This window comes from Salvelinus namaycush, chromosome 4 (genome assembly GCF_016432855.1).
Source record: "Salvelinus namaycush isolate Seneca chromosome 4, SaNama_1.0, whole genome shotgun sequence".
In the NCBI taxonomy this organism is placed as follows: Eukaryota; Metazoa; Chordata; class Actinopteri; order Salmoniformes; family Salmonidae; genus Salvelinus; species Salvelinus namaycush.
The window spans coordinates 4,830,802-4,843,556 of record NC_052310.1 but is presented as its reverse complement, the minus strand read 5'-3'; the positions used below and the strand labels follow the sequence as shown (position 1 = coordinate 4,843,556).

At 40.3% G+C, this 12,755-nt stretch overlaps 1 protein-coding gene across 1 annotated transcript in view; it reads left to right on the top strand.

The window, feature by feature from the left end:
* The window catches only part of LOC120045324 (growth arrest-specific protein 7-like), a 36,460-nt gene that overhangs the window by 17,182 nt on the left and 6,523 nt on the right, over positions 1 to 12,755 (top strand). The window contains exons 5-6 of the mRNA XM_038990206.1: positions 9,295 to 9,423; positions 12,376 to 12,499. Coding sequence (XP_038846134.1) covers positions 9,295 to 9,423; positions 12,376 to 12,499 — 253 coding nt within the window. The remainder of the gene's footprint in view (positions 1 to 9,294; positions 9,424 to 12,375; positions 12,500 to 12,755) is intronic.

Below are 12,755 nucleotides of genomic sequence, written 5' to 3'. Positions count from 1 at the left end.
CGGACACCCTTGTTTAATTCCTCTTGACAATTCAAAACTCTCTGAGAAGTAGCCGTTATTTACTATTTTACACCTGGGGTTGCTATACATTTCTTTTACCCATTTTATAAGAGAATTACCGGAATTGAAAAAATCCAGGCATTTGTAAATAAAATCCAGTCTTACTTTATCAAATGCCTTTTCAAAATCCGCTATAAATACCATTCCTGGCTTCTTATATGTTTCATGATGTTCTATTATTTCTAGTAGTTGTCGTATATTGTCTCCAATGTATCGTCCATGTAAAAAACCTGTCTGATCAGGATGAACAATACCTGGTAAAACCCTTTTAATTCTGAGTGCTAAGCATTTTGCTAGTATTTTTGCATCACAACATTGAAGTGTAAGGGGCCTCCAGTTTTTTAGATAGACTGGGTCTTTATATTTGCCATCTGGGTCTTGTTTTAATAATAGAGAAATCAGACCTTCCTGCTGAGTACCTGACAGACTACCATTTCTATAGGAGTAGTTAAAACAATCTAACAATGGAGCTTTTAGTATATCAAAAAATACTTGATATACCTCTACCGGTAGGCCATCAAGCCCTGGGGTTTTTCCAGACTAAAAGGATATTATAGCCTCAAAAAGTTCTTCCTCTGTAATTTGGCCTTCGCACTGATCTTTCTGTACATTTGTTAATTTTCCATTTTTTATATTACTTGGAAAGAATTCCTTACCATAATCTTCATTCAGTGGGAAAGGATGAGACGGAAAAGAGAACATATGCCTAAAATAATTAACTTCCTCTTTCAACATATAATTCGGAGAATCATAGATGACTCCGTCTTCAGTAACGAGTTTCTGCAAATTTTTTGTTAGCGTTCCTGTATTGGAGATTCAGGAAGAATTTTGTGCATTTTTCTCCATATTACATCCAGTTTGCTTTATTTTTGTAATAGATTACATTAGATCGTTCTTGAATAAGTTCCTCAAGTTCTTTTAGTTTTTATTGCTATCTACCTGTACTATTAGTTCATGGATTTCCCTTGTTAGTCTTGTTTCTTTAGCCAGAAACTGCTTTTTTATTATTGATGAATATTGAATTGAATGACCCCTGAAGGTACATTTAAAGGTATTCCAAACAATAAGGGGATTTGCTGAACCTATATTATACTGGAAAAATGCAGTTATTTTCAGGAGGTCTATGTGTAGCTGGTGTATAGGAGTGAGGCGCAGGACAGCAGATATGAGTAAATAAACGTATTTTACTCAACATATAATAAAATGCAATACAAAAACAGAGCCCACAATAACGGACCTTCCTACATAGAAAGAATCACTCACAAACAAACATGGGGGAACAGAGGGTTAAATAATGAACAGGTAATTGGGGGATTGAAACCAGGTGTGTAAGACAAAGACAAAACAAATGGAAAATTAAAAGTGGATTGGCGATGGCTAGAAGGCCGGTGACGTCGACCGCCGAACGCCGCCCGAACAAGGAGAGGGACCGACTTCGGCGGAAGTCGTGACAGTTATAAATTATTTTATCTTAGTTAAAAACAAGTTGTCCTCCATTAACCTGTTTGGCGTGCAAGCCCGACGTCGGTACACTTATGACAACAGCCAGCTCAAAGTGCAGGGCGCGAAATTCAAAAGATATTTTTTTTTAAATATTTAACTTTCACACATTAACAAGTCCAATACAGCATATGAAAGGTACACATCTTGTGAATCAAGCCAACATGTCCGATTTTTAAAATGTTTTACAGGGAAGACACAATATGTAAATCTATTAGCTAACCCCGTTAGCAAAAGACACCACTTTTCTTACTCCATCAGTTTTTTACTCCATCAGTAGCTATCACAAATTCGACCAAATAAAGATATAAATAGCCACTAACCAAGAAACAACTTCATCAGATGACAGTCTGATAACATATTTATTGTATAGCATATGTTTTGTTTGAAAAATGTGCATATTTCAGGTATAAATCATAGTTTACATTGCAGCTACAGTCAGAAATTGCACCGAAAGCAGACAGAAAAATTACAGACACCAACGCCAAATAACTAAATACTCATCATAAAACATTTCTGAAAAATACATAGTGTACAGCAATTGAAAGACAGGCATCTTGTGATTCCAGACAATATTTCCGATTTATCAAGTGTTTTACAGCGAAAACACAATATAGCGTTATATTAGCTTAGCACAATAGCAAACATAACAGCATTGATTCAAGGCAAAAATAGCGATAACGTAGAAACCACCAAAATATATTAATTTTTTCACTAACCTTCTCAGAATTCTTCAGATGACAGTCCTGTAACATCATATTACACAATGCATATAGAGTTTGTTCGAAAATGTGCATATTTAGCGGCACAAATCGTGCTTATACAATGAAAATAGTGTCCAAATACTCAAGCAATCTGTCCGGCGCCATCTTGGAAAGGCCCCTATTCTTATCGAAAACTATTCATAAACTTGACTAAAAAAATACAGGTTGGACAGCAATTGAAAGACAAATTAGTTCTTAATGCAATCGCTGAATTACATTTTTAAAATTAACGTTACTGCGCAATGCAGGGTGCGATAAAGCAAGGCTACACTGCAAGTAATGGCGTCTTATGCATTTTACTTTTTCCAACAGAACAATGAATTATCAGCATAAATAGTTCTTACTTTTGGATGAACTCCCATCAGAATCTTGGGAAAGGTGTCCTTTGTCCAAAAGAATCGTTGCTAGGTTGGAGAACGTCGTCTTCAAAAAATACTTATTTCCCTCATTAAAATGCAAATCAATTTATAACATTTTTGACATGTGTTTTTCTGGATTTTTTGGTTGATATTCTGTCTCTCACTGTTCAAATAAACCTACCATTAAAATTACAGACTGATCATTTCTTTGTCAGTGGGCAATCGTACAAAATCAGCAGGGGATCAAATACTTTTTTCCCTCACTGTATATCTCACTAGGTTGTTTTTTTTTAGTCTCCACATATCCACTATTTCTAATGTGTCCATAATATTTGTGATTTCCTTAAGGGCACGGTGATGATAGTTTGTAGAGTGATTACCTTTACGGTCCATTGATGTACTTAACACTGTGTTATAGTCTCCTACCATAATGATTAGATGATTTGTTGCCTGTAAATTCAATAAATTGGTATACATTTTTTCAAAGAAGTGTGCATCATCCTGATTTGGACCATATAGATTAATGAGCCAAATCTCTTTTTCGTCCACTTTCATATTCAAAAGGATCCACCTTCCTTGCGAATCATTCCTGACTATTTGCACATTCAGATTGACATTTTTGTTAATTAATATCATCACACCCTTTGAGTTCCTTTGTCCATGACAGAAAATTATTTCACAACCCCATTCCTTTTTCTACACAACTTCATCTAAGGATGTAGAGTGAATTTCCTGTAAACAGTATATGTTATATTCCTTTTCTTTTAGCCATGTAAAGACTGATCTTCTTTTTTTATAATCTGCTAAACCGTTACAATTATAACTGGCTATACTTATTTCACCCCTTACCATAACTAGATACTATTCTCAGTCTAAATTGACCATAATTAGTGCTTGTAAAGTTACTGCCATCAGAGGTATTATGAAGGTCAAAACTAGAACTTTCTGATATTTAGAATTCAAGAAATAGGTTCTAGCAATATTTGTTTTATTCCCTTTCCTGTTTGCCTGTGAGCCAATGCCACACATGTTATAAAATTGAGACAAGATATTATGTGTGTAGCAAATCTGAGTAGGTTGATGTGTATGATATTGGATGTGATGTAGTGAGAGTGTGTATTATGTCTGTATAAGAGTAAGACTATAATGTGTGATGTCCAAATAAATAATAACTCTGCCAATTTACATGGTTGAGTGTCTATGTGTGTAACATGTAGTGCGTATAGCCTTAATATTCATGATGATAATTGTAATCCATATCGTATCACCATCATAGTTGCATCATAATTACCTTTAACATAATTGAAAAACACATCCCAGCATTTCCATAGCGATTGACGTTTCACATGATCATGAAAGAGACCTTGAATTACTCTAGAGACGGCTTCACTACAATACAAATGTATTCCGTACAATATGTTATTATTCCCCAATGCCCCTATTCTGATATCTTCCCCTTGCTTGTTGTAAACATATAATAACCAATTTTTTTTCGTAACCTGAAGTCCCTGTAGAGTTTAGTACAGCCACGGTGTTATGGAGCTGGCTCGGAATAGCTGTCCATCTATAAAGAGTTTGTCCACAATGATAAAGGCACGCCTACCATCTTCCCTTTGTTATCTTTGTACCGGATACAGTCTCTTACGACGTTTGTTTATTGAGAACGAATTTGAGAACGAATTTGGTCACTTTAAGCTCCCTTCTCTGCTTTTGATCAGCTACTTTTGTTGGTAGTGTTCAAATTTTGCGATGATTGGCCGGGGACCCTTGGTCTTGTCGCTCCGAGCTCCAAGTCTGTGTACTCGGTGGAATACCACCTTGTTAACCTCTCTGGGATATGTGGGACGGTAGCGTCCCACTTGGCCAAAAGCCAGAAAAAATGTAGCGCGCCAAATTCAAATATATTACTATAAAAATCAATCTTTCATGAAATCACACATGAAAGACACCAAATTAAAGCTACACATGTTGTGAATCCAGCCAACGTGTCTGATTTCAAAAAGGATTTACGGGGAAAGCACACCAAACGATTATGTTAGCTCAATACATAGCCACAGAAAAACACAGCCATTTTCCCAAAAAAGATGGTAGTCACATAAAGCAGAAATAGAGATAAAATGTATCACTAACCTTTGATGATCTTCATCAGATGACACTCATAGGACATCATGTTACACAATACATTTATATGTTTTGTTCGATAATGTGCATATTTATATCCACAAATCTCGGTTTACATTGGCGCCATGTTCAGAAATGCCTCCAAAATATCCGGAGAAATTGCAGAGAGCCACGTCAAATAACAGAAATACTCATACACTTTGATGAAACATACATATTTTACATATAATTAAAGACACACTTGTTCTTAATGCAACTGCTGTGTCAGATTTAAAAAAAACTTCACGTAAAAAGCACACCATGCAATAATCTGAGACGGCGCTCAGATTTAACAACATTTCTCCACCATGTTGGAGTCAACAGAAATACGAAATTACATCATAAATATTCCCTTACCTTTGATCATCTTCATCAGAATGCACTCCAAGAAATCCTAGTTCCACAATAAATCATTATTTTGTTCGATAATGTCCATTACTTATGTCCAAGTAGCTACTTTTGCTAGCATGTGTAGTACACGTGTCCAAACGCTCGCGCAGATGCAGGCAAACGTCAGACGAAAACTTCAAAAAGTTATATTACAAGTCGAATAAACTGGTCAAAGTAAGTAGAGAATCAATCTTCAGGATGTTGTTATCATATATATCCAATAACGTTCCAACCGGAGCATTCCTTCATGTCTGTAGAAGTTATGGAACGCAAGGCGATATCATGAGAATCTGCCAGACCACTGACTCATTCCCCTCTCATCCGGTCCCACAACACAGTATAAACTTCATTCAACGTTCTACCGACTGTTGACATCTAGTGGAAGGTGTAGGAAGTGCAAACAGATCCATATATTACAGGGAACTGAATAGGCGATGAGTTTAACATCGACCAGCCTCAGAATTCTCACTTCCTGTTTGGATTTTTTCTCAGGTTTTTGCCTGCCATATGAGTTCTGTTATACTCACAGACATCATTCAAACAGTTGTAGAAATGTCAGAGTGTTTTCTATCCAATAGTAATAATAATATGCATATATTAGCATCTGGGACAGAGTAGGAGGCAGTTCACTATGGGCACGCAATTCATCCAAAAGTGAAAAGGCTGCCCCCTATATCAAATAAGTTAACAGTCTCTATAGGAAGTTTCAAGGTGGATTGCATGAATTCTCTGATCGCGCCCTCTGGATTATTGGATGCGTCCTCAGGAATCCCAGAAAAAATGGAAAGATCTTTCCATGATGGAGTATGTTGTTCCTCCATAGCATAAAGCTATTGGTACTCATTGATTTCCCTCAGGATCTCCTTAGTATCCAGATTGGCTCTTTACTGCAACCAGTTGTTTTACGAAAAGATAACAATGAGTCTTTTCCATGACGACGACAGGTGTCTGTAGAACAGCCAGCTAGCACTCGCAGAATCCACACAAAAAAGAGAACACAAACTTGCTGTCCCAGCCGTAAAGGCTAACCGCATCGTGGAATCCTTAGCAACAAAACTTTAGTTCGGATTAAAATCGATTTAATGAAAATGTTTTAATATAAACAACAAACCGAGTGTAGACAGTACAATGTTCTGTTGCACTTTACACCCCGGATGTTGATGCCAACACTGTCGCCACAGTCCCATTAGTTTTCATCGCAGCCTCGTTTGAATGCCGCGGTTGCTCAAGATGTGTACGGACTTCCAACTTATTGTGTAATGTTTATGGCCGATGAGCACCGATACGTTTTATCTATAATTTCTCTTTATTATTTCTCTTCATATGACAAGGATTAAAAAGGATTTGCCAGTAGATTGTTGACTTGATTCATGATGATGACTGCTCGCTAAGATTTTGAAAGTCTGATGTTGATATGAACAGTCCAATCAGAGTGATTTGACGTCATTTTATCTGTGGCCAATGACCTTGAGCCTTCTTAGAAGGGCACTTCTAATCTAAGTCTATGGCAGGACCCAAAGGGCTCACATTATTGATGTCTACCCTTACTAAAGGCAGGTGACGTAGTGTCCCCATGAGTGACAGAACACTGAGCCAATCACGGTGCAATGCTCCGATTTTCTGCTGGCCTGCCCCACCACCACAGAAAGCACCGAGCTAGGCTGAAACACCTGCATTTAGGACCTGCCTGGTTGTATGCAACTTTATTAACTCAAGGATATCAACAACAAAAAAATTCATTGTTTGCAAACTGATATGTGACACGTATTAAAGCCAAAATAACATGCTCTGCCCCAACTGCCCTCAATGACGGGTCGCCACTGCTTATGATATATCTAATGTACTGTCATAAAGAAGAGAGAGGTTCCAGCCAGGAACCCAGATGGACTGAGTGGAGGAAACCACGTGTTTCTATTCTCTGGAGACAGACACACAGATGTGGTTTATTTAGTGCAATTTTTTAGGTTTAGAGGAGAGAGTTATGAGGAGTGGAAGAGATGAGTGACAGCACAAGAGTCTAATATTTCGGATGGGTTTCTGTACAGCACTTTGTGACATCAGCTGATGTAAGAAGGGCTTTATAAATACATTTGATTGAAATTTGATAATATCTAGGTGAGATTAAATGATTTGAACACATTCTTCATGGACCTCTATCCCTTCCATAGACCTTTTTTAACCTAAAATACCTAATGTCCTATTCAATCCAGTTAAATCAGGTTTCTGGAGTCATTTAGTAATATTTCCTCTTGCAACTGCAAGAATGTACATTCATTAATTTCATACTGTCTTGATTGATTTGCCCATATCATTCATATAGACTGTTTTTCACCCTCCCGTTAATAATCTCCTGGTCCTCAGCCCGACACTCTTCATTAGAATCAAAGCAGCTCACTAATCAAACTCTACATGAACCTACTTTTATGTTTTAGAGAGGAGACAACTTTGTTACTAGAAATCATTGACATCTCTTGTATACACATCTAATGGGAGTTACATGTTTTTGTTCCAATAGCTATCCTTACACAGCAAATTCTACAGTATTGAATCAACATGGAGTGTTACATTTAACACTGTTCCAGTGTCTGTACGGGTCCACACTTTTCAGTGTTAAATGAATCCTTTGCTTAGTGCTGACGCGTTTAAACCTTCTCAGTGTAAGGAAATTATACCTGTAGTTTTACGGTAACTCCCTTTGGGGTGTTGTTTTAACACAAAGCTTAATTTGCATATTTCCCAGTGTGCCGACCTCTATATGACAATATATTACATATATCATAAGGCCTTATTTTGAGGGTCTAGTTTTATCTTAACAAAGTGGCCTGAAGCTCCTGGTTGAACTCAACTTGATGAAGGCCACAGGACTGAAATTGAATGAATTTAACAACCATTTCTTTGTCACTAACAAATACAAAAACATCAAGCTGATGTAACTCAAATGTGGACCTCCTACAGGATCACAGTGACACTATTGGTTTGAATTATGACTACAAAAATCACTTTAAGTAACTGTACTCAGTTTATTAGGTACACCAACCACTCCTACAGACAGTGAGTCACGTGGCTTGCTATATAAAGCAGGCAGACAGGCATCGAGGCATTCAGTTACTGTTCCATTGAATGTTAGAATGGACAAAACGAGTGACCTAAGCAACTTTGAGCGTGGTACGATCGTCAGTGCCAGGCGCACCGGTTCCAGTACCTCAGAAATGGCCTCCTGGGCTTTTAGCGCACCACAGTGTCTAGGGTTTACCGAGAATGGTGCTACAAACAAACAACATCCAGTCAGCTGCGGTCCTGTGGTTGAAAACAGCTCGTTGATGAGAGGTCGAAGGAGAATGGCAAGAGTCGTACAAGCTCACAGGCGGGCCACAAACAGGCAGATAACGGCGCAGTACAACAGTGGTGTGCAGAACGGCATCTCGGGACGCACAACTCGTCAGTCCTTGTCACGGATTGGCTATTGCAGCAGATGACCGGGTTCCACTCCTATCGGCTAAAAACAAGAAGAAGCGGCTCCAGTGGGCACGTGATCACCAACACTGGACAACTGAGGAGTGGATGGGGCCAAGTCCACGGCCCTATCCTGCCTGGTGTCAACGGTACAAGCTGGTGGCAGTGGTGTACTGGTGTGGGGAATGTTTTCCTGGCACACGTTAGGTCCCTTGATACCAACTGAGCAACGTTTCAATGCCCCGAGGAGTTCAGGCTGTTCTGGAGGCAAAGGAGGGTCCGACCCAGTACTAGATGGGTGTACTTAAGATACACTAAGTGGCCAGTTTATTAAGTGCAGTAGTAATGACAGTTTTGAGTAATGACAACACATTGGGTTTTACATTGTAGGGAACACTGACCGATTTGCTGTGTGAGGATATGAGATACAGGCATAAATAACAACACAAAAACAAAACAAATGTCATCACAATATATCATTATTTATTATCTATTTATAGGAAAGGCCAGCTGTTTTTGCTAACCATGTGACTTGACCAGGAAAAAACTTCAAGCATAGGCCTTCCAAACAGGTCTGCCTTTAAACTTCTGTGATTTAACTCTTTCAGCTCCAGAGTGAGGTGGAGAAGCCTCTGTTGACGTTCAGAGATAACTTTAAGAAGGACATGAAGAGGTTCAATCATCACATCTCAGAACTACGGAAACAGCTGGTTGGACGACACTCAGCCGTGGAGAAGGTACGCATCCTGACGCAGTGAGACGCAACAAACACACACACACACAAAAACGCACACACAGAGACATGCACACAGAGGCACAAACACACACTCGTAAAACATACAGAACTCAACGTAATATTAACTGTCCTTGCACTTGGCAGCTGTAGAATTTCAGGAATCTTCTCAGACGTGATTAAAATTCCACAACTGCCCCCTAAGTATAGGACCGTTTCCTGTCAACACACACCCACACACACACACACACACACACACACACACACACACACACACACTACCACGTCCTTGTTCTATAAATAATGATTGGACCGATCGCTTCAGCTTCTACTGTCATCTCCTCACCATCAGTCATCTAGGGTTACGGTTAGTCTTCTAGACATTCATCACAGACCTGTCATCTCCTCACCATCAGTCATCTAGGGTTACGGTTAGTCATCTAGACATTCATCACAGACCTGTCATCTCCTCACCATCAGTCATCTAGGGTTACAGTTAGTCATCTAGACATTCATCACAGACCTGTCATCTCCTCACCATCAGTCATCTAGGGTTACGGTTAGTCATCTAGACATTCATCACAGACCTGTCATCTCCTCACCATCAGTCATCTAGGGTTACGGTTAGTCATCTAGACATTCATCACAGACCTGTCATCTCCTCACCATCAGTCATCTAGGGTTACGGTTAGTCATCTAGACATTCATCACAGACCTGTCATCTCCTCACCATCAGTCATCTAGGGTTACGGTTAGTCATCTAGACATTCATCACAGACCTGTCATCTCCTCACCATCAGTCATCTAGGGTTACGGTTAGTCATCTAGACATTCATCACAGACCTGTCATCTCCTCACCATCAGTCATCTAGGGTTACGGTTAGTCATCTAGACATTCATCACAGACCTGTCATCTCCTCACCATCAGTCATCTAGGGTTACGGTTAGTCATCTAGACATTCATCACAGACCTGTCATCTCCTCACCATCAGTCATCTAGGGTTACGGTTAGTCATCTAGACATTCATCACAGACCTGTCATCTCCTCACCATCAGTCATCTAGGGTTACGGTTAGTCATCTAGACATTCATCACAGACCTGTCATCTCCTCACCATCAGTCATCTAGGGCTACGGTTAGTCATCTAGACATTCATCACAGACCTGTCATCTCCTCACCATCAGTCATCTAGGGTTATGGTTAGTCTTCTAGACATTCATCACAGACCTGTCATCTCCTCACCATCAGTCATCTAGGGTTATGGTTAGTCATCTAGACATTCATCACACATTTCACACAAGTGGCTAATAGAAAGTAATAGCCTACTGCAATACCCTGAAGTATGTCCCCATTTACTTTCCTATAAGCATTCATAACAGCTTATAACAACCTTATGCCAGCCTGTATAACATTGGAATGCATCTGTAGGCTCGTAAGGCTCTAGCAGACAGACAGAAGGACCTGGAGGAGAAGACTCAGCAGTTATAAGCCTTCATAACACCTTATAACAGACAAAGAAGTGCTTTGAAAGGCTAGTCAAGGGTCATATCACCTCCACCTTACCTGCCACTCTAGAACTACTTCAGTTTGCATACTGCCCGAACCGGTCCACAGACGATGCAGTCGCCATCACACTGCCCACTGCCCCATCTGGACAAGAGGAATACCTATGTAAGAATGCTGTTCATCAACTACAGCTCAGCATTCAACACCATAGTACCCTCCAAGCTCATCATCAAGCTGTCTCAACCCCGCCCTGTGCATTTGGGTCCTGGACCTTCTGAAGGGCCGCCCCGAGGTGGTGAAGGTAGGAAACAATCTCCACTTCGCTGACCCTCAACACTGGGGCCCCACAAGGGTGCATGCTCAGTCCCCTCCTGTACTCCTTGTTCACCCATGACTGCGTGGCCATGCACGCCTCCAACTCAATCATCAAGTTTGCAGACGACACAAGAGTAGTGGGCTTGATTACCAACAACGACCAGACAGCCGGAGTGTAGTGTCAGGAAAACAACTTCTCACTCAACGTCAAAAAGAACAAAGGAGATGATCGTGGATTTCAGGAAACAGCAGAGGGTGCAACCCCCTATCCACATCGACAGGACAGTAGTGGAGAAGGTGGAAAGTTTTAAGTTCCTCGGCGTACACATCACAGACAAACTAAAATGGTCCACGCACACCGACAGTGTGGCTTGTCATCTAAAACCCTGACAAACTTTTACAGATGCACAATTGAGAGCATCCTGTCGGGCTGCATCACCGCCTGGTACGGCAACTGCACCGCCCTCAACCGCAAGGCTCTCCAGAGGGTGGTGCGGTCTGCACAACGCATCACCGGGGGCAAACTACCTGCCCTCCAGGACACCTACAGCACCTGATGTCACAGGAAGGCCAAAAAGATCATCAAGGACAACAACCACCCGAGCCACTACCTGTTCACTCCGCTATCATCCAGAAGGCGAGGTCAGTACAGGTGCATCAAAGCTGGGACCGAGAGACTGAAAAACAGCTTCTATCTCAAGGCCATCAGACTGCTAAACAGCAATCACTAACTCGCAGAGGCTGCTGCCTACATAGAGACTCAAATCACTGGCCACTAATAAATGGATCACTAGTCATTTTAAACAATGCCACTTTAATAATGTTTACATATTGTACATTACTCATCTCATATGTACAGTATATACTGTATCAAATACCATCGTTTGCATCTTGCCTTTACCTCTCGGCCATCGCTCATCCATATATTTATATGTACATATTCTTATTCCATCCCTTTAGATTTGTGTGTATTAGGTAGTTGTTGGGGAATTGTTTGATTACTTGTTAGATATTACTGCACTGTCGGAACTAGAAGCACAAGCATTTCGCTACACTCGCATTAAACATCTGCTAACCATGTGTATGTGACCAATAAAATGTGATTTGATTTGAAGATCTGCATGTATCTCTGTAGGCCCGTAAGGCTCTAGCGGACAGACAGAAGGACTTGGAGGTGAAGACCCAGCAGCTAGAGATCAAACTAAGCAACAAGATCGAGGAAGACATCAAGAAGGCTCAGCGGAAATCCACACAAGCAGGTCAGAGCCGGGTCAAAGGTCAAACCAAAGGTTATCAAAGGTCACTGTGGGGTTAGCCAGTAGGGTCAAAGACTCACATGTTTGTTATAACTGATATTGGTGTCACTTATTTCGTCCCCATCTGGGAGTCTTGAGGGTTTTATCTGTGCAGATTACAGGTTATTCTAGCACAAATCTGACCAAGCGAGACTAGGGTATAGCTAGCTAACTTCAAACAAAAAGTTGTTTATGACATGATAAACAGACACTCTAAACC